Source organism: Dama dama, chromosome X, assembly GCF_033118175.1.
Source record: "Dama dama isolate Ldn47 chromosome X, ASM3311817v1, whole genome shotgun sequence".
In the NCBI taxonomy this organism is placed as follows: domain Eukaryota; kingdom Metazoa; phylum Chordata; class Mammalia; order Artiodactyla; family Cervidae; genus Dama; species Dama dama.
The window spans coordinates 6,548,482-6,570,225 of record NC_083714.1 but is presented as its reverse complement, the minus strand read 5'-3'; the positions used below and the strand labels follow the sequence as shown (position 1 = coordinate 6,570,225).

At 46.2% G+C, this 21,744-nt stretch overlaps 1 protein-coding gene and 1 pseudogene across 1 annotated transcript; one reads left to right on the top strand and one right to left on the bottom strand.

The window, feature by feature from the left end:
* The first annotated feature begins 13,532 nt into the window (after positions 1–13,532).
* On the top strand, positions 13,533–14,941 carry LOC133052136 (EOLA-like protein; annotated as a pseudogene).
* Positions 14,942–15,885: 944 nt separating this feature from the next.
* Positions 15,886–17,359, bottom strand: LOC133051946 (heat shock transcription factor, X-linked member 3-like). The gene is made up of 2 exons (XM_061136624.1): positions 16,874–17,359; positions 15,886–16,479 (listed from the first exon to the last, which is right to left on the bottom strand). Exons 1-2 carry the CDS (start codon positions 17,357–17,359, stop codon positions 15,886–15,888), a joined length of 1,080 nt encoding a protein of 359 aa, XP_060992607.1.
* Between the last annotated feature and the right edge of the window lie 4,385 nt (positions 17,360–21,744).

Here is a 21,744-nt window from a genome sequence, read left to right as displayed (position 1 = left end):
TGCCAACATCCATTGGATCATAGAAAAATCAAAAGAATTCCAGAAAAAAACATCTGTTTCTACTTTATTGACTACACCAAAGATTCTGACTGTGTGGATCACAACAAACTGTAAAAAATTCTTAAAGAGATGGGAATACCAGACCACCTGAGCTGCCTCCTGAGAAATCTGTATGCAGGTCAAAAAGCAACAGTTAGAGCTGGACATGGAACAACAGCCTAGTTCCAAATCAGGAAAGGAGTACATCAAGGCTGTATATAATTACCCTGCTAATTTAACTTCTATTCAGAGTACATCATGCAAAATGCCAGGCTGGATGATGCACAAGCTGGAATCAATATTGCCGGGAGAAATATGAATAACCTCAGATACACAGACTACATCAGCCTTATGGCAGAAAGTGAAGAACTAAAGGCCCTCTTGATGAAAGTGAAAGAGGAGAGTGAAAAAGTTGGCTTAAAACTCAACATTAAGAAAAGCTGTCCCATTACTTCATGGCAAATAGATGGGGAAACAGTGGAAACAGTGACAGACTTTATTTTCTTCGGCTCCAAAATCACTGCAGATGGTGACTGCAGCCATGAAATTTAAAGATGTTTGCTCCTTGGAAGAAAAGCTATGACCAACCTAGACAGCATATTAAAAAGCAGAGACATTACTTTGTCAACAAAGGTTCATCTAGTCAGAGCTATTGTTTCTCCAGTAGTCATGTACGGATGTGAGAGTTGGACTATAAAGAAAGCTTAGTACCGAAGAATTGATGCCTTTGAACTGTGGTATTAGAGAGGACTTTTGAGAGTCCCGTGGCCTGCAAGGAGATCAAACTAGTCAATCCTAAAGGAAATTAGTACTGAATATTCATTGGAAGGACTGATACTGAAGCTGAAGCTCCAATACTTTGGCCATCTGTTGCGAATAACTGACACATTTGAAAAGATCCCTGGGAAAGATTGAAGGCAAGGGGAGAAGGGGACAACAGAGGATGAGATGGTTGGATGGCATCATCAACTCGTTGGACACGAGTTTGAGCAAACTCTGGGAGTTGGTGATGGACAGGGAAGCCTGGCATGTTACATTGGGGTCTCAAAATGTTGGACACAACTGAGCCACTGGAAGAACTGAAGTTCTTCCTAACATAAGGACTTGATGATGACTCTACCTAAGACTCAGACACTGTCATTAATAATCAATAATCTAACTCTTTACCTATATAACACCCTAATTGTGGCCCTAACTCATGACCTGACAACGGCCCTATTTCTCTGATCCTATTCTTTCATAAGGTCAAGAATTTCCTCCACACTAAGGCCCTGGCAGTCTCAGTAATAATGAACTGAATTTTTCCCTAAGTAACACCCTGATTTTGTCACTAACTAGTGCACTGACACTGGTTCTAACTACAGCCCTGAGGCTGGTCCTATTGAAAGCCCTGAGATATCCCTAAGGAACAACCTTAACTGAAGTCTTGACACTGTCCTTAGCTTAGGCCCTGATGCTGTCCCTCATAGTCTTTGCTGTCACTAAATATCCCTCTTATCCTGTCCATAACTAAGACCCTGAATATGGGAAAGAAAAGCTGTTCAAGACCCTCAATAATTTAAAGGTGTAAGGAGGTCCCAAGACCAAAAGATGGTCAGGAAAAAATTTGTCTCTGATAGGAGAGAGGGACTTCACCAGTGGTACAGTGGTTAGGACTCTGAGCTCCCAGCAAGGGGGGCACATATTCCATCCCTACTCAAGGAACCAAGATCTCAGAAGCCATACAGCATGGGTGGAAAAAAAGAAAAAACAAAAAAAGAAGAAAGAACAGAAGGAAGAAGGAAGGAAGGAAAAAAAAAAGAAACAAGGGAGATGTGAAGAGGATAAAGAAAGCGTTCTGCCCTCCACTTCCCAGCTACCTTTGCTGAGTTAACACCACTTTCAGACTGACACAGAACTAGGGTTTTCCACAAAGGTGGCTACTAGAGGTATCTGGGTTGTGGAAGAGAGAACCCACGCTTTGGAATCTTAAGGGCCTGAGTTTGAACCCAGATTTTTCCACCTTCTAGAGGCTTTAAATTACTTGGCCTCTCTGAGCCTCCATGATCTGTTCTATGTATTATTAAGACTACCAGGTTATTCAGATTAGACAGAATCTTTGTGTAGAATCTAACCCAGTGAGATACCTCTAAAATTACAGCTCTGCATATAGCTGTTGATCAATCCCAGGTGAGGCCCAGGGAAGCCGCATGACCTGGTGAACAAACACTGGTCTGCATATCATTTTCATCAACTCTCCTCACATAATCCCCTCTCTAGACAAACTCCAAATCTTTAGACAGGTTATTCCTGAAGCACCTACTTTACCACCAGCCACTGAAACATAACTTCCTCATCCTCTCTACTCTGAATACAGCTGTGGGGGAGGAGAACAAACTTTGAACATGAAATCAAAAATTTAAACCATGTCCCACATTTATTGATTGGTTAGTTCTGTGACCTTCAACAAGCACTTGGCCTCTTTCAGCCTGTTTCCTCATCCATAAAACAGGGAATAATAAAACCTGGTCTGTGGGGTGGTTGAGAGGGCTAAAGTAAATAATGTCTATGAAAACACTGAGCAAACAGTAATATATATATATACATATAGTTGTCATTAATAAATCTCATCTATTTTATGTTTAAAACTGATTTAACTTAAAAATTTCCATAATGACTACTTAATCAAAATTGTCTCCAGGTAACTCCCTGAGGTGCTAACCAGGACACCATGCTTTCACTGCCAAGTGCCCAGGTTTGATCCCTGGCCATGGAACCAAGACTTAAAACTTAGGCTAACTGTAAGTCATGGAGTCAGAAGAAGAAGAAAATTATCTCCACATATACAAAAAACATCTATTTCTGCTTTATTGACTATGCCAAAGCCTTTGACTATGTGGATCACAAAAAACTGTGGAAAATTCTGAAAAAGATGGGAATACCAGACCACCCGACTTGCCTCTTGAGAAAGCTGTATACAGGACAGGAAGTAACAGTTAGAACTGGACATGGAACAACAGAATGGTTCCAAATAGGAAAAGGAGTATGTCAAGGCTGTATATGGTCATCCTGCATATTTAACTTATATGCAGAGTAAATCATGAGAAATGCTGGGCTGTGAGAAGCACAAGCTGGAATCAAGATTGCCAGGAGAAATATCAATAACCTCAGATATGCAGCTGACACCACCCTTATGGCAGAAAGTGAAGAAGAACTAAAGAGCCTCTTGATAAAAGTGAAAGAGGAGAGTGAAAAAGTTGGCTTAAAGCTCAACATTCAGAAAACTAAGATCATGGCATCCGATCCCATCACTTCATGGCAAATAGATGGGGAAACAGTGGAAGCAGTTTCTTACTTTATCTTTCTGGGCTCCAAAATCACTGCAGATGGTGATTGCAGCCATGAAATTAAAAGACGCTTACTCCTTGAAAGGAAAGTTATGACCAAACTAGACAGCATGTTAAAAAAACAGAGACATTACTTTGTCAGTCAAGGTCCATCTTGTCAAGGCTATGGTTTTTCCAGTGGTCATGTATGGATGTGAGAGCTGGACTATAAAGAAAGCTGAGTGCAGATGAATCGATGCTTTTGAACTGTGGTGCTGGAGAAGACTCTTGAGAGTCCCTTGGACTGCAAGGAGATCCAACCAGTCCATCCAAAAAATATCAGTCCTGGGTGTTCATTCATTGGTAGGACTGATGTTGAACCTGAAACTCCAATACTTTGGCCACCTGATGTGAAGTACTGACTCATTTGAAAAGACCCTGATGCTGGGAAATATTGAGGGCAGGAGGAGAAAGGGACAACAGATGTTTGGATGGCATCACTGACTCAATGGACTTGGGTTTGGGTGGACTCCGGGAGTTGGTGATGGACAGGGAAGCCTGGCGTGCTGTGGTTCATGGGGTCACAAAGTGTCGGACATGACTGAGCGACTGAACTGAACTGAACACACATGCAAGTGTGTGTATGATTGGATAGTAACATGAAATTTGCACACATTTTTACAAGCCCACAAGCTTTGTGAATGTCTTCTGCGCAATGCCCCCAATTTGTTTTTCTGAAGTCTGAAGTCAAGCCCTAATAAAGAGAAAACACTATGACATATCAATCTTTATTTCTAAATACATTGACTTAAAAGTGGTAGTAATGTTGATAAGAGCAGCAAGGAAGAACTTTCTTAGAAAATTGAAATGTGACACTCATCTGGTTTTCTCCCTACTACCTGGTCACTTAGGAGGGGAAAAGAGAGCTTGAGCAGGAGACACTTTCAGGGGTTAGAATTTATAAGCAGAGCTGCTAATGAAATCTTTTGTCTGCAGGTGCTTTTTTGTGGTTTCCCCGTCCTATTCCTCCACCATCTCTTTGAACTGCTTGTATATTTTGGAAATTAATCTTTTGTCAGTTGTTTCACTTGCTATTATTTTTCTCCCATTTTGAGAGTTGTCTTTTTACTTTGTTTATACTTTCTTTTGCTGTGCAAAAGGTTTTAATTTTAATTAGTCCTGATTGTTTATTTTTGCATTTATTTCTCTAGGAGGTGGGTCATAGGAGATCTTGCTTTGATTTATGTCATTGAGTGTTCTGCCCATGTTTTCCTCTAAGAGTTTTATAGCTTTTGGTCTCACATCTTGGTCTTTATTCTATTTTGAGTTTATCTTTGTGTATGGTGTTAGGAAATGTTCTAATGTTCATTCTTTTACATGTAGCTGTCCAGTTTTCCCAGCACCATTTATTGAAGAGGCTGTCTTTGCCCCATTTTACATTCTTGCCTCCCTAGTCAAAAATAAGGTATCCATAGTGCATGGGTTCACTTCTGGGCTTTCTGTCTTGTTCCATTGGGCTATATTTCTGTTTTTTGCCAGTATCATACTGTCTTGATGATTGTAGCTTTGTACTATAACCTGAAGTCAGGAATGTTGATTCCTCAAGCGCCATTCCTCTTTCTCGAGACTGCTTTGGATATTCGTGGTCTTTTGTGTTTCTATATGAATTGTGAAATTTTTTGTTCTAGTTCTGTGAAAAATGCCATTGGTAATTTGATAAGGATTGCACTAAATCTGTACATTGCATTTGGTAGTAGAGTCATTTTCACAATATTGATTCTTCCTACCCAGGAACATGGACTATCTCTCCATCTGTTTATGTCATCTTTGACTTCTTTCATTAGTGTCTTATATTTTTCTGTATACAGTTCTTATGTTTCCTTAAGTAAGTTTATTCCTCGATATTTAATTCTTTTTGTTGCAGTGGTGAATGGGATTGATTCCTTAATTGCTCTTTCTGATTTTTCATTGTTAGTATATAGAAATGCAAGTGATTTCTGTGTATTGATTTTGTATCTTGCAACTTTGCTAAATTCACTGATTAGATCTACTAATTTTCTGATACTATCTTTAGGGTTTTCTACGTCCAGTGTTGGAGAAGGCAATGGCACCCCACTCCAGTACTCTTGCCTGGAAAATCCCATGGATGGAGGAGCCTGGTAGGCTGCAGTCCATGGGGTCGCTAAGAGTCGGACATGACTAAGCAACTTTACTTTCACTTTTCACTTTCATGCATTGGAGAAGGAAATGGCAACCCACTCCAGTGTTCTTGCCTGGAGAATCCCAGGGACTGGGGAGCCTTGGTGGGCTGCACTCTGTGGGGTCGCACAGAGTCAGACACAACTGAAGCGACTTATCAGCAGCAGCAGCAGCAGCATGTACAGTGTCATGTCATCTTCAAACAGTGAGAGCTTTACTAATTCTTTTCCAATCTCAGCTCAGTTCAGTTCAGTCATTCAGTCATGTCTGACTCTTTGAGACCCCATGGACTGCAGCCTGCCAGGCCTCCCTGTCCATCATCAACACCTGGAGTTTACTCAAACTCATCTCCATTGAGTCTGGGTTGCCATCCAGCCATCTCATCCTCTGTCATCCCCTTCTCCTTCTGCCTTCAATCTTTCCCAGTATCAGGATCTTTTCAAATGAGTCAGGTCTTCACTTCAGTGGCCAAAGTATTGGAGTTTCAGCTTCAACATCAGTCCTTCCAATGAATATTCAGGACTGATTTTCTTTGTGAAGGACTGGTTGGGTCTCCTTACAGCCCAAGGGACTATCAGGAGACTTCTCCAACACCACAGATCAAAAGCATCAATTATTCGGTGCTCAGCTTTCTTTGTAGCCCAACTCAGATACATGACTACTGGAATAAAAAGATAGCCTTGACTAGATGGACCTTTGTTGGCAAAGTAATGTCTCTGCTTTTTAATATGCTGTCTAGGTTGGTTATAACTTTCCTTCCAAGGAGAAAGCATGTTTTAATTTCATGGCTACAGTCAGAATCTGCAGTGATTTTGGAGCCCACAAAAATAAAGCCTGACACTGTTTCCACTGTTTCTCTATCTATTTGCCATGAAGTGATGGGATTGGATGCCATGACCTTTGTTTTCTGAATGTTGAGCTTTAAGCCAACTTTTTCACTCTCCTCTTCCACCTTCATCAAGAGGCTCTTTAGTCCTCTGCTTTCTGCCATAAGGGTGGTGTGACCTGCACAACTGAGGTTATTAATATTTCTCCTGGCAGTCTTGACTCCAGCTTGTACTTCATCCAGCCCAGCGTTTCTCATGATGTACTCTGCATATAATTTAAATAATCAGACAACATACAGCAATTTAAATCAGGTAATTTAAATAATCAGACAACATACAGCCTTGAAATACTCCTTTCCCTCTTTGGAACCAGTCTGTTGTTCCATGTCCATTTCTAACTGTTGCTTCCTGACCTACATACAGATTTCTCAAGAGGCAGGTCAGGTGGTCTGGTATTCTCATCTTTTTAACAAATTTCCACAGTTTGTGGTTATCCAACAGTCAATGGCTTTGACATAGTCAATAAAACAGATATAGATTTTTTTTCTGGAACTCTCTTGCTTTTTTGATGATCCAGTAGATGTTGGCAATTTGATCTCTGGTTCCTCTGCCTTTTCTAAATCCAGGTTTGAACATCTGAAATTTCATGGTTCAAGTATTGTTGAAGCCTGGCATGGAGAATTTTCAGCATTACTTTACTAGCATGTGAGATTAGTGCAATTGTACAGTTGTTTGAGCATTCTTTGGCATTGCCTTTCTTAGGGATTGGAATGAAAACTGACATTTTCCAGTCCCATGGCCACTGCTGAGTTTTCCAAATTTTCTGGCATATTGAGTGCAGCACTTTCACAGCATCATTTTTTAGGATTTGAATTAGCTCAACTGGAATTCCATCGCCTCCCCTAGCTTTGTTCGTAGTGATGCTTCCTAAGGCCCACTTGACTTCACATTCCAGGATGTCTGTTTCTAGGTGATTGATCACACCATCATGATTATCTGGGTTGTGAAGATCTTTTTGTACAGTTCTTCTTTTTATTCTTGCCACTTCTTCTTAATATCTTCTACTTCTGTTAGGTCCATACCATTTCTGTCCTTTATTGAGCTATTGAGTCCATCTTTGCATGAAATGTTCCTTTGGTATCACTAATTTTCTTGAAGTGGTCTCTAGTATTTCCCATTCTATTGTTTTCCTCTATTTCTTTGCACTGAACACTGGGGAAGGCTTTCTTATGTCTACTTGCTAGTCTTTGTAACTCTGCATTCAAATGGGTATATCTTTTTTTTTTTTTTGGAATAACTTATTTTGTTATTTTTCATTTATTTTTATTAGTTGGAGGCTAATTACTTTACAATATTGTAGTGGGTTTTGTCATACGTTGACATGAATCAGCCATGGATTTACATGTATTCCCCATCCTGATTCCCCCTCCCACCTCCCTCTCTACCCAATCCCTCTGAGTCTTCCCAGTGCACCAGGCCTGAGCACTTGTCTCATGCGTCCAACCTGGGCTGGTGATCTGTTTCGCTATAGGTAATATACATGTTTTGATGCAATTCTCTCGAAACATCCAAATGGGTATATCTTTACTTTTCTCTCTTGCTTTTTGCTTCTCTTCTTTTCACAGCAATTTGTAAGGCCTCCTCAGATAGCCCTTTTGCTTTTTTGCATTTATTTTTCTTGGGGATGTTCTTAATCACTGTCTCCTGTACAGCATCATGAACCTCCATCCATAGGTCATCAGGCACTGTGTCTATCAGATCTAATCCCTTGAATCTATTTCTCACTTCCATGGTATAATCGAAGGGATTTGATTTAGGTCATACCTGAATGGTGTACTGGTTTTCCCTACTTTCTTCAATTTAAGTCTGAATTTGGCAATAAAGAATTCATGATCTGAGCCACAGTCAGCTCCCAGTCTTGTTTTTGCTGACTGTATAGAGCTTCTCCATCTTTGGCTGCAAAGAATATAATCTGTCTGATTTCGGTGTTGACCATCTATTGATGCCCATGTGTAGAGTCTTGTGTTGTTGGAAGAGGGTGTTTGCTACAACCAGTGCGTTCTCTTGGCAAAACTCTATTAGCTTTTGCCCTGCTTCATTCTGTACTTCAAGGCCAAATTTGCCTGTTACTACAGGTATTTCTTGACTGCATACTTTTGCATTCCAGTCCCCTATAATAAAAAGGACATCTTTTGGAGGGTGTTAGTTCTAGAAGGTCTTGTAGATCTTCATAGACCCTTTCAACTTCAGCTTCTTCAGCCTTGCTGGTTGGGGCATAGACTTGGATTACCATGATATTGAGTGGTTTGTCTTGGAAATGAACAGAGATCATTCTGTCTTTTTTGAGATTGCATCCAAGTACAGCATTTTGGACTCTTTTGTTGACTAAGACTTCTACTCTAATTCTTCCAAGGGATTCTTGGCCATCTGAGTTAAATTTACCCATTCCAGTCCATTTTAGCTCACTGATTCCTAAAATATTGATGTTCACATGCACCTTTACTATTTCCTTTTTACCAGTCAATGAGCAGAAGGTAAATAAGTTGGCAGGGATGTGTGGAGTGAGACGCCCATGGCCCTTTAAACCTGTGGTTCAGGCCTTCAGCTGTGAGCTGCAGATCACATGGCAATGAAGGTGATTAAATACTATGGTGGGAGACCCCTGACTCACTTATATAAATCCTTTAAGCCAGCAATATTTCTTAGGATTAATGTGCTAATAGCAAAAGATTCACAAAAGATGCAACAGAGAAATAGCTTCTGGGACAAAACCTTTCCTCTTGGGACAAAGACAAGTAATCCTGTCAGCAAACCAGCTGCAGAGGTTACATGCATGGTCAGGTGAGGCCTGGCTAATGCATTTATCCACAGCCTTGTCCCAGTGCTCCTTATTCCAGGTCTGGCTGTAAACAGTTTCCAGGGATTAAGGGAGCCTAGCAGGTTGAACGTTACTCAATGTGGAATGTCCTTAGCATTATTCTGAGTAGTCACTGAGAGGACCTCAACCTCTAACATGTTCAACACCAGCCTAAGAGTAATGAGAAAGAGTTTAGGGTCAGCGGGCTTAGCAGAAGCTTTACTGAACACCCAGGGCAGCTTGCATTCTTCCTCAGAAGTCTGTTTCTCTCACAGTTGCTTGGACTCCTATACAGAAACAACTCCCCCAACTGCACTCCTATGGGCCATGAAAACTTCACAGCAGGTGTTAGACCAGCCCCATAAGGAAACTTGTGGCTCAGGCACAAGACAACTTATTAAAACCACTCCACCTTGAAGCAAACACACCTACCCATTATGGAGATGTGATGCAAGAGTGCAGGCTAAGCAAGGACATGGAGGGAGGAGAGGAGGGAGAAGGTGAGTTACATGGAGAAAGTAACATAGAAATTTACAAGACCATATGTAAAATAGATAGCCAACAGGAATTTGTTGTATGACTCAGGGAACTCAAACAGGGGCTCTGAGACAGACTGAAGGGTGGGATGAGGAGGGAGGTGGGAAGGAGGTCGGGAGGGAGGGGACACTGGTGTACCTATGGCTGATTTTTGTTGATATGACAGAAAACCACAAAATTCTGTAAAGCAATTATACTTCAATTTAACAAGTTGTCAAAAAAAAAAAAAACAATAGCTACTGAAAAGAATGAGCTTTAGTGTTTATAGAAGAAAAATAATGCAGCATAGTTGATTTGACCCAAAGGCATTTCCACAAGGCAGGACTTTAGAATACCCTTTCCTCCAAGGACAGGCTCCAGGATTCACCAGTTGATGAAACACTTACCACCTTACCACAGAAAGAATTGGGTGCAGTATCGTTGTTTAGTCAGTAAGTCGTGTCTGTCTCTTTCACAACTCCATGGACTGTAGCCCACAACACTCTTCTGTCCATGGCATTCTCAAGGAAAGAATATTGGAATGGGTTGCTATTTCCTTTTTCAGGGGATCTTCTCGACCTAGGGACTGAACCAAGTCTCCTGCATTTACAGTCAAATTCTTTACCATTGAGCCATCAGGAAAGCCCCAATGCAGTATATCATCTTGTTAAATTAGAAACCACAGCAGCCTCTTTAAATATAGACATTTCATATGAACACACAGAAAGCAGGTAGCCCTAGTTTTGGTTCCCCCAGAATCACACCCTAAAATAAGAATTCTAGGGCAAGTAGTTTCCTTGGGAGATGTACTTTACAGGAGAAGGATGGAGAGCTTCCATAGAGATAGGAAGGGAGCCAAGAAAAGGTACATTTCAAGAAAGATTAAGGGAGCTTAATCCTGCTGGAGAACTCTGCAAGCCTATGCAGAGTTTTCCGACTTATCATGTATGAGGATGAGGGAGCTGGGGTATTTATACTCCAGTTCTTATGGGTCATAAAGCATCAAATCTCTGACATTTTCAGTCTGCCCTGAGCACTGACAAACTAGGTTTCAGGTACAAGGAAAAAACCTCCAAGCCACTGACGAGATGCTGGCAGTTTAATGTCTGGCTGGTATGTGCCATAGCCATGAGGCAAAGGGGACATGGGCAGGATCTGCCACACAGGTCTTCCTCAGAAAATCTCCCAAATATTAGGCCAGGAGACAGAGTTTTTAGGCAAACATGTTGTTTCCCCCAGAGTATATTTTTCTTTCTTTTCCTTCAAGCAGATCGCAATTTCCTGGAGTTCTATCACTAGGAAGAGGCAAAGGCACAAAAGAAGAAGCAGGTATTAGTTTGCTAGGGCTGTCAGAACAAAGTGTCACAGACTCAGTAGCATGCACAACAGAAATTCATTTTCTTTTGTTAAAAAATATTTTTTAATTTATTTTGGCTGTACTGGGTGTTTGTTGCTGCACAGGCTTTTCTCTAGTTGTGGCGAGTGGCAGTTACTCTCTAGTTGTGGTGCACAAGCGTCTCATTGTGGTGGCTTCTCTTGTTGCAGAGCACGGGTTCTAGGTCACACAGTCTACAACAGTTTCAGTTCCCAGGTTCTAAAGCACAGGCTCAACAGTTCTGGTGCATGGGGTAGTTGCTTCGCAGCATGTGAGACCCTCTCTGATCAGGGATCAAACCTGTGTCTTCTGCATTAGCAGGCAGGTTCTGTACTATTGCTGCTGTTGCTGCTGCTAAGTCACTTCAGTCGTGTCCGACTGTGTGCAACCCCATAGACGGCAGCCCACCAGGCTCCCCCATCCCTGGATTCTCCAGGCAAGAACACTGGAGTGTGTTGCCATTTCCTTCTCCAATGCACAAAAGTGAAAAGTGAAAGGGAAGTCGCTCAGTCGCGTCCGACTCTTAGTGACCCCGTGGACTGCAGCCTACCAGGCTCCTCCGTCCATGGGATTTTCCAGGCAAGAGTACTGGAGTGGGTTGCCATTGCCTTCTCCGTCTGTACTACTGAGCTACCATGAAAGCCACAGAAATTCATTTTCTGACAATTCTGAAGGCTGGAAGTCCAAGATTAAGGTGTCAGCAGGTCAGGTTTCTGCTGAAGCCTCTCTCCTTGGCTTGTAGATGGTGGTCTTCAACCTTCTTCTTCTTAAAAGAACCACAGTCAGAATGAATTAGGGCCCACTCACATGACCTCATTTAATTTTAATTACCTATCTTCAAAGTCCCTATCTTCAAACAGAAGCACATTCTGAAGTGCTGGGTTTAATGCCTCAACATGTGAAGTTGGAGGGGGGTAAAAATTTCAGCCTATGACAGAGAGTTAATGAGCATATTCATCACTTAGATTTGTAAAATTTCTGTTAAGAAGGAAAGCAGTATTTTAACCAGGGTCAAGTAAGGGTCAAGTTAGGCAAACAATGAATAGGTGGAACTTTAACCACTGTCTTAATTTAGAAGAGACCTTTCATGAGTTCCTTGGGATCTCAGTTCAGGATGTGAGGATCACCTGCAATAAGATCAGCCTTGCCTTTCAGTAAATCTTAGCTCTATTGTATTAAATCCTGAAATGCAGAAATGATAAGGACCTAACAGAAGCAGAAGAGATTAAGAAGGGGTGGCAAGAATACACAGAAGACCTATACAAAAAACGTATTAATGACCCAGATAATCACAATGGTGTGATCACTCACCTGGAGCCAGACATTGTGGAATTCGAAGTAAAGTGGGCCTTAGGAAGCATCACTACAAACAAAGCTAGTGGAGGTGATCGAATTCTAGCTGAGTTATTTCAATCTTAAAAGATGATGCTGTGAAAGTGTTGCAAAGCCAGCAAATTTGGAAAACTCAGCAGTAGCTACAGGACTGGAAAATGTCAGTTTTCATTCCAATCCCAAAGAAGGGCAATGCCAAAGAGTGCTCAAACTACTGAACAATTGTTCTCATTTCACGTGCTAGTAAGGTAATGCTCAAAATGTTCAAAGCTAGGCTTCAACAGTATGTGAACTGAGAACTTCCAGATGTACAAGCTGGATTCAGAAAAGGCAGAAGAACCAGAGATCAAATGGCCAACATCTGTTGGCTCATAGAAAAAGCAAGAAAATTCCAGAAAAACATTTACTTCTGGTTCATTGACCATGTTATAAAGCCTTTGACTGTGTGGATCACAACAAACTGTGGAAAATTCTTAAAGAGATGGGAATACCAGACCACCTTCCTTGCCTCCCGAGAAACCTGTATGCAGGTTAAGCAGTAATAGTTAGAACTTGACATGGAACAATGGACTGGTTCAAAATTGGGAAAGGAGTATATCAAAGCTGTATATTGTCACCCTACTTATTTAACTTATATGCAGAGTACATCATGTGAAATGTTGGGCTGGATGAAGGATGAGCTATAATCAAGGTTACCGGGAGAATTATCAATAACCTCAGATATGCAGATGTTACCACCCTTATGGAAGAATTTGGGGCAAGGCCAAGTGAGGGAGGGAGCGAAATGAAAGGGAGAGGGCTGGTGGTCCAGGAACCCACCAAGCCACAGACTTCATGTGATGGACTGGTCCTCTTGGTCAGCAACCCCCTATCAGTGGACCACATGGAGACGGATGGAAGGAGTCAGCCCTCTCTGACCCCCTGCATTCTGTGTCAGCAGAATTGGAAGATGCTCAGGCACGTGAGGCTGAAGTCCAGCCCAGGACTGTGAGCTTGGAGGCTGCTGTGTCAGGCTCCTGGCCTTTGTTGCCTTTGTGATTCTGTGTTTCTGCAGCCACATGAGGCCCTGGGAGCCCTGGGAGATGAAGTTCAGCTGTCTGTCCTTTGGACAGCCTTATGTGGGTATCACCTTAAACAGTGTCAAGACCCTGGAGACGTGGTGGCGGCCCGTGCTATGTGGCCACTGGCCCTGTACCTTGGCCGTCCACATCACGCAATGGGACTGGACTGGGAGAACTCAGCCTGGTGGGAGATGCTGGAGCAGAGGCTGGGGATGATATCCTCCCAGATCCAGGCCTTGCTGCAGGACTGGGACAAGTTCAGCAGCAGATTGATTGCAGGCCAGTGACACCCTGCCCCGCACTGCCTGCACGGCCCCAATGCTGCCCTGGATCCCAGCAGGGTTGTGCTTGTTTGTTTTCTGTTGAACTAGTTTGTGAGGTCGGGCATGGTGGCTGAGGTTTCTTCAGAGGGACAGCAAGGGTCCCTGGGCTGGGAACCAGCTGCCCGAGGTGCCTGATCACCACTCTGGGCCTCAGTCCCCGTTTGTGCTTGAGGCAGAGGTGGGTCCAGGTCTGCACGTGGCACCTGTCTGTGTGTCTGTGTGTCTGTGTCCCCGGCAGAGACCATGAGAGGAAGTAAAGCACCCAACCTGGGTTCCATACCCACACTGCCTGAAGCTGGGCCTAAGCAAGTCCTCTGACTCCCCAGGGGTGAGGCCCCACAGCAACACCTGTCTGCTGGTAAATTCCTTGGGGACCTGATGTCTGCTGGCCCCCGCTGGGGCCCTCCTGCTCTGTCCCTGTGGCCTGCAGTGGGCAGACTGAGAGCTGCCCGTGGCCTGGTGGGTTCATGGAGCACCAGGCCTCTCCCTTTCATTTTGCTCCCTCCCTCGCTTGGCCTCGCCGTGAGTTCCCTTTGCTGAGGTGAGCCCGTCTGAAATGTTAAGCCAGAGGACCCAGTTCACCTCGGGTTCCCTCCATGATACAGTCTTAGTCTCAAGCAGGTGCAACTTTGAATGACCTTGTTCTCATTCTGTGTCCTGACCACACATCTTGTGGTCATCGGGGGCATTTTGCTGTGCCTAGAAAACCTAGGTCCCGACTAGGTGGAGGAGCTGGAGAATCAAGGCCTGCTACCCGACCTGCAACAGAAATACATGACTGTGCTTGCCAAACCCCGCTGGCTGCTGCAGCCCATCGCTGGGAGGGGCGGGAAGGACATGTTCCAGGTGGACATCCTCCAGTACCTGATCCTCTTTGGGCAGGAGGCCTGTCCAGACTGGGCTCTCAAGAGGAAAGTGACCGAGAGACCAGAACATGCTGATACCATGCAGTCACCATTGCGCTCTGGACTTGCCCATCTGGTTCTGTCTGAATCAGCCCCACGCTGTGGTGCCCACTTGGTGCGGGGCCAGGAGCAGGGACTCCCCTCACAGGATGCTGCTCTGGACTCAGCAAAAGACTCCGGGACTTTGACCTTTACGAAATGATGGTGTTGCCACTCGTTTTGGCCCTGCTGGGTCTGTGTGGTTGAGAGAAATGTGTTGTTAGGAAACCGGTTAATGTTTTTCCCTCTCTGTTCTGGTCCAATCTCCCCGATGTTGGAACAGTGTCCAGGGGGTGATGGGGTAAGGCTGGGGGCAGGGCTGTGCATTGGCAGGCAGAGAGGCCCACAGGCCCAGAAACAGGCCACGGTTTATCCTTGCACATGACCCTTGTCCTATTGTAAAGTGTCCCTTGGCTGTCAAAGTGCGTGTGTTGGATGCAGTGCCTGGCCGCCTCACATCCAAAGACAGGCTCCTAAGTACAGCTCTGAGGGCAGAGTGACAAGGGCTGGTGTTCACCTTGTCGAAACCTTGTACTTGTCTTTGGGTTTGGGGTAATGTGTTTGCAAGGCGCTTGATGGTTGGAGTGACCCTGCTTTTCAGTCAGCCTCTTGGTAGGGGGGGCCTGGATCAGGAGCTGGGATGCTCAGCTGCTGATCAGAAACTTGTGGCATCATTGGGATACCCAGGAGGAGCCCGTTCTGCTGCAGGGTGCATGACTCATGGAAGGTGACACCCCCAAGGTCAGGAGCCCAGCTGGGTCATCTGCTGAGTGACAGGAAAGGCCCAGGGACCAGTCCACCCTGGGTTCACCTCAGCGCTCAGCTCATGGGTCAGACCCTTGGATGACCCTGTGAAATGCTGCTGTTTCAGATGAAAAGAGACCATGGGGACTGAACTGAAGCCTGTCTGGTGCATGGGCTTCCAGCTTCATCTGGCTCACCCTGTGCCATGTGTGAATACAAAGGGCAGATAGAAAGAACACAGGTTTGCAGTTCTCACTTGATTGTTTATTTACTCCAGTGGAGTTTTGCTTTACTTTATCAGAGCCAGAAATATATTTTTGATTACAAGAGAGTGCTTTTGAGTGTTCCTAGGGATCTGGCAGCTCAGGGATTGGGCTTTTTCTTGGCCTGCTCACAGAGGGTGCACTTATAAACTGAGGAATCTCCCTGCTCCTCCTCTGACTCAAGGGCCTCATCTGGGGCCACGACTAAAAGGTCCGCCATCAGGGTGGAATAACAAGTGTTGTACAAAGTCATCACCGATTTGTAATCTGGGTTCACTGGGGGGCTCTCAGGCAGTTCCCCTGGGCTGTCCCTTCTAGCAGTAGCTGGGGGCACAGACGTGGCACTGTTGGATGGGCCTTCTCCACTGGGGCCACCCTGCTCACTGGGGAGATGGTTTCCCCCAGCCTGGCTGGCTACACTACCCATAGACCAAAGGTCAGAAAACACAAATGAGCACTGGCTGGGGGTTCTGCAAGCAGTGGGCATTCCCTTCTGGACTTTGTTGCCAGCCTCTTGGGTGAACTCGTTGTGGTGGAGTCGGGGAGAGCGTCTGGTCGCCATCACTCGCTTCTTTCTCTTTGGGGTCGCTGTTGTTCCAGTGGCAGGCTGAGAAGTTGTTCTGGGGTCACCTTTCCTCTGTATGTTCTGCAGGAGGAGAGGCTTGTCTCTCTGAAAATTGGAGTTGCGATAGATCTGAAAGGAAATGAATCACTTTAGCCATGAGAGGGGAGAAGAGCCCTTCCTTGCCGCACTCTCCCCACAACCATCAGGTCATGCCTATATATGGAGACAAGGTCTCTTCATTCCTGGCAGGTTATGAGGCCCTGGAATGTCACTCCCTAGAGCTCCCCCAGGGCCATCCTTGCTTGAGGTGTTCCCGACCCTCCCTGACATCAAGTGGCCCCTCAGGATCTGGCATCACCACCGAAAATCCTAAAGGGGTGGGGGGGTGGCGGGACATGACAGACCCTGCGCTCTCCTCTTTCCTTAACCACTCTCTCATGAGAACAACATTCTCCTGGGAAATGAAACCCATCAGCAGTCAGCTCATCTAGTCTAGTCTCCCCAGAAGGGCATTCTACATTACCATCATCTTCTTTCTTCCTGCAGAGCGACCTGAAGGGCGGATTTTTCTGAACCCATACAGGTTCAGTTCATGAATGAAGCTCTTTATGCTGTCTGTCTCGCAGATCTGATCCACACCTCTGCGCTGGAGGACCTCCATCTGGAAGAGATCTGCCTCGATGACCACCATGTCTCCCTTATCATTCCAGTGCACAGAGGTGAAGGTTGCATCCTCCACGATCCTCCAGAGCTTCCTGGGGAAGGACAGCCCAAAGCTGGCGTTGTTCTCATCCTTGTTGGCCATTTCTGGGTTCCGGCCCTGTGGGGGCAGATTGTCATGGAGGCCTGGATCTGGGCCCTCAGGTTGGTCACCCTGCTTCTCCAAAGCCTCCCCTGAATCCACATTTGGATCCAGGGAGGAATCACGGGGGTCCCCTGCTGAGGGCTCCCCATCAGTTGATGGGGCCAGCAGCGCTGCCTGTGCCTCATGGGAACTCTGACTAGCCATTGAACCAGTCTAGCTCAGGAGCATTATCTACCAAAGCAGTGAATGCTTAGGGCAAACGGGCCTCAGACCAGGGTCAGAGTGCCCCATAAATACTCTCTGGAGATTCTAGAATCTGGGTCATGGGGCAGGCAGCCAATTAAGTGGCCTGCTTCCTTAATTGTTTCATGATGTCACAGAGGTAATGTGGAGAAGCAGCCTTGCCCCAGTGTGGGGGAGGGGCCTGGGGACAGAGATGGGATCCCCAGCTGGTCTCTTGTCTGAAAGTAAAGAAAAGTATGTTTCAGGTTGCCTGCAAAGGCTCCCATCTGCTGCCAGGTGCCTTGTTTCAGGGGGCCAGGCCCTGGATGGGTTGACAAACGTCCCCCTATTCCACCCCCCTGCATACCAACAGGCAGGCCTGTGGCTGGCTTCTGCTGAAGGGCCTGGCCCTGGAGAGTCCTAGGTCTCCTACCACCAAGAGAGATCCCAGGGGTCAGATGGGCCCCTGGTGACTGTCCCTCCCAGAAGATGGGATCTGTAGTGGACTGACTGGCCTTGCCTGAGTTGGTGGCCCCTCCATCCTTCCCCCTCTTCTGGCTTTATTGTCTTCCAGCTGGCTGCTGCCAGTTGGTCAGTCCCGCTCAGTTGGCCCCAAAGTCAGAGTCCTGTTGTCCTGCCCCCACCGCCCCCCAGGTCAAACTCTCCCCAGAGTAGAGATGTGCTTGAGCACAGTGGAGCGATCTCATATTCCACTTGACTGTTCCCAAACACCTGAGACACAGAATCCCCAGGAGACTGTGTGGGAGGGCAAAGCCAGGCATCCACTGAGCTTGCAACCTCCCACATTCTGCCCACCCCCAGGCATCATCCCACTGCAGATCACATGCTGTTGTCTTCAGTTTCCAATTTTTCCATAAACACCACTCTGGTGGCCCTAGAGCGTTCACTTTGGGAACACCTGCATGTGCTTTTCCCGTCCCCTTCCCTGAGCCTCAGATTCAGCCTCCCTGGTGGCTGCTTTGAAAGCCCTGTTTCCTTTTGTCAATGGGATGGTTGGGCTTCTGCTACCTCCAGTTCTGGCTGCCCACATCCAACTTGGGTCTACTTGGGTACCTTCCTTTTGAAGTACTTGATTGGGGGCTCAAGGCACAGCCTGTTCTATTGAAAACAAGCATTTCACTGGTCCTCTTCGAGGCCAGTTCTGATCTTCCCCACCCCTGCCCCTGTCCCCACCACCACTGTGAACCTGTTCTCCATTACCCAGATGGCAGGTCCATCGAATGATTTTGTTGGCTTGTGGGTTAGGTGCCTTTCAAGGGCCTTCCTTTACACACAGTCACTCCCAGGGACATGTCTGACTTGTTGAGCTAGATGTGACCAAAGGAAGCCCCCATCTACCTGTATTTGAAAAAGCATGAGAGTCCACGTGTGGGAATGGATGAAACTCCAGTGAGAATCATTGGTCTTCACTGCACATGAACAGTAGAGCAGTGGGTTTGGAGATGCGTGTTCTCTGGCATTTGTGGGCCACTGTTCTTGAAAATCAACATGTAGGAAACAGACTGGCACCTTGGAAAGGCAGACTACGAGGACTCTAGGGCATTGTCTCCCAGTTCTGCCAGTAGCAGGGTCATTTGCCCTGTGTGAGGGCCAGTCCCTGGTGTCTGAAAGGGGAGAGCTAAGAGGGTGTGGAAGAAGCTCTCCCAGGGGCCTTTCTGCCTAAGGACTGGTGGCCTGGATGAGCTCCAGGCTTCAACCTGGGCTTCCCCATGGCCTTTCTGCTTCTAAGCAGGTTGACAAATGTTTCTTTCTGGTCAGTTCATCTGACTGGGACATGACTCTGGAGGCTGTGAACGTCGGTGGGGGCCCCTGGTGACTCCTCCAAAGGGGACGGAAGTTCATGGAATTGGTGGGCAGCCTGGCTAGGTGGCCTTTCTTGCCCCCTCCATGCTCGTGGTCCCTCCTCACCCCCTGGGTCATGAAGAGGGTGCCTTTTATGGTACCCCTCTTCCAGGTACCACCCAGGCCCTGGCAGTGGGTTTCTGTGGCACCGAGGGGGTCTTGGTCAGCCGTGGCTTGGGACACTTGTGTTGTGCACACACAAGCCCTCATGATGTCCAAGGCCTTCCTTTTTCAGCCTCACTCTCATGCCCCTGCACTTGGCGTCCCCGCCCTGGTGTCCCCAGCCCAGAGGCCCTCTAGCTGCTCCCCTCCCTTGCTGCAGTTTGGGAGCCCTGGAGCCTTGGGGGTCCACCTGTGTTACCTTCCTTCCCATATTAGACGAGACTCCTGTAGGACCTTATCCCAGTGGGCACTGGGACCATACAGTCAAGCTCTCCCTCCCTCCTGCTCAGTGAAGAGCTGATCAGCCTGGCAGGTTCTATTGGGCAGGAGGCCCATGGCAGCAGCAGGGACAAGGCACTGTCCTCACACAGGAGGCGCTGGCACTGGACAAGGATGCCGGCCCCCAGCAGACTCAGTTCTCAGCAAAGCACAGAGCAGCCCCACAATGCTTCTGATTCTCCTTGTCCCCTTCCTTTCACAGGCCTGCGTTTTGTCACCTCAGAGGCATCGTGTAGCACTGAGAAGAGGAAGGCGTGAGAAGTAGGAAGGTCAGGCTGTGGCCTGGGGTGGGCAGGAAGGGTGGGGGCTCCAGATGAATTGAGACCAGAACTCTGAGCCCACCCCGGCCCTCACTAGCACGTGGTCTTAGGAAGATGCCCAAGCCCCGTGGCCTCAGTTCTTCACCTGGGAGGCAAGTGGGTGTGAGGAGCCCCATGTGTTGGGCTGCAGGATGTGAGTGAGGGATGAGACAGAGCTCGCAGGGCCTCGTGACTGTTGGCCCTGTGATGACAGGGCAGGAACTTCTCACACTGTTGCCCCCAGTCACTCCTCCACTCCACTGGATGGGGTTGGCTACTTTGTGGTCCAGGGTGGGTTAAAGAATATGCACCTCAATAGGATATGGACTTCCTAATTAGCCAAAACAGGATGTTTCATAAATAAAAGTAAGAAACTTTTCTACTTAGACCGTAGTGGACCATAGTGTTAGTCTCTCAGTCATGTCTGAATCTGCAATTCCATTGACTGTAGCTTGCCAGGCTCCTCTGGCCATGGAATTCTCCAGGCAAGAATACTGGAGTGGGTTGCCATCCCCTTCTCCAGGGGGAATCTTCCGGACCCAGAGATTGAACACAGGTCTCCCACAATGCAAGCAGATTCTTCATTGCATGGGCTACCCAGAAAGGCCCATTTCCAGTTAGAGGACCTGTGAAATTTGTGTGTGGAGGAGTGTTCCAGCAGGACCCAAGATGCTCCAGGAAATAGAAGCAAGAACCACTCTCTGCATGTGACCCAGCTGGTCTTCCATCACAACCCTTACTTTTTGTCATTGCAGCACCAATAAATGTTGAGTCTTTGATTACAATGCCCAATTACAATGAAGATAATTAAAAGCTAGGTAACAGCTTGAGTTCTGTGTCCCTGGGACCAGGAAAGAGAGGGTCGGTCCATGGATTTCTGGGCATCATTTCAAGGGAGTGATGGGAGTTCTTCAGGATTCCTAGCTGATAGGGGGTAGAAAACACCTACGCCATCCTTGTGGTCAGCAGCAAAGTGACAAGAGCCAGGATCAATTCCATGCTGCCCCAGAAAGAGATCTCTCTGGGGTTTATCCAAGACCCAAAAGGACACCTTCCAGCAATGTTCCGTTTCCCCTCACTCCCACGATGCACCTCATATGACTGTGGCTCCTAGACCATCGCTCTACGTGTGGGTGTGTCCTGCTTCTCCCAGTGTCCCCACTGCTAACACAGGGCCTTTCCCGGAGCAGAGGCTCCATAAAGGTCTTTGCAATAAATGAGCCAGTGAGGAGGGGACTGCTTGACTCAAGATGAATTGCTACTTCCTTTGATAACCAAGGAAAATCCATATAAACCGAGATCACTTAGCTGTACAAAATGACACACACAAAGTATAAGAAGCAATTAATTCACTACTATCACTTTTTATTTTCTAATTTTCCACCAACTATATCACTGCTAAATAAATTCACATTTCCAAAATCATTCTAATTCTAATTCCATGTCATCTTGTGCAGGACCACAAAATAAAATGAAAGTGTTCTTAATCTCTTTTACAGAACAGGAAAACTCTTCATCTTGAACTGGTTGAGTACAAACAAAGTGTGATCAACGTCATTGACATAGTTAGGTACTGGAATGCACTGTCTTCTCTAAAAAGGAATAACATTTGAAAAATTCCTAAAGAAACAGAGATGAGTCTCCATGTCATTGTAGAGAACAGGACCACAAAGATGCCACACACCGGGTTCCCCCAATGGGCCCGGACCCTCACTGCTGAGAAGGCTGACTGTTCCCTCTTCAATCACAGAGGGAAGGATCAGC

Bases quoted from the DNA above. Each gene is read 5' to 3' on its own strand.
- LOC133051946 (XM_061136624.1), bottom strand. From the start codon at position 17,359: ATGGCTAGTCAGAGTTCCCATGAGGCACAGGCAGCGCTGCTGGCCCCA. The intron at 16,480-16,873 runs GTAATGTAGAAT...ATTTCCTTTCAG, and splicing joins CAGGAAGAAAGAAGATGATG to ATCTATCGCAACTCCAATTT.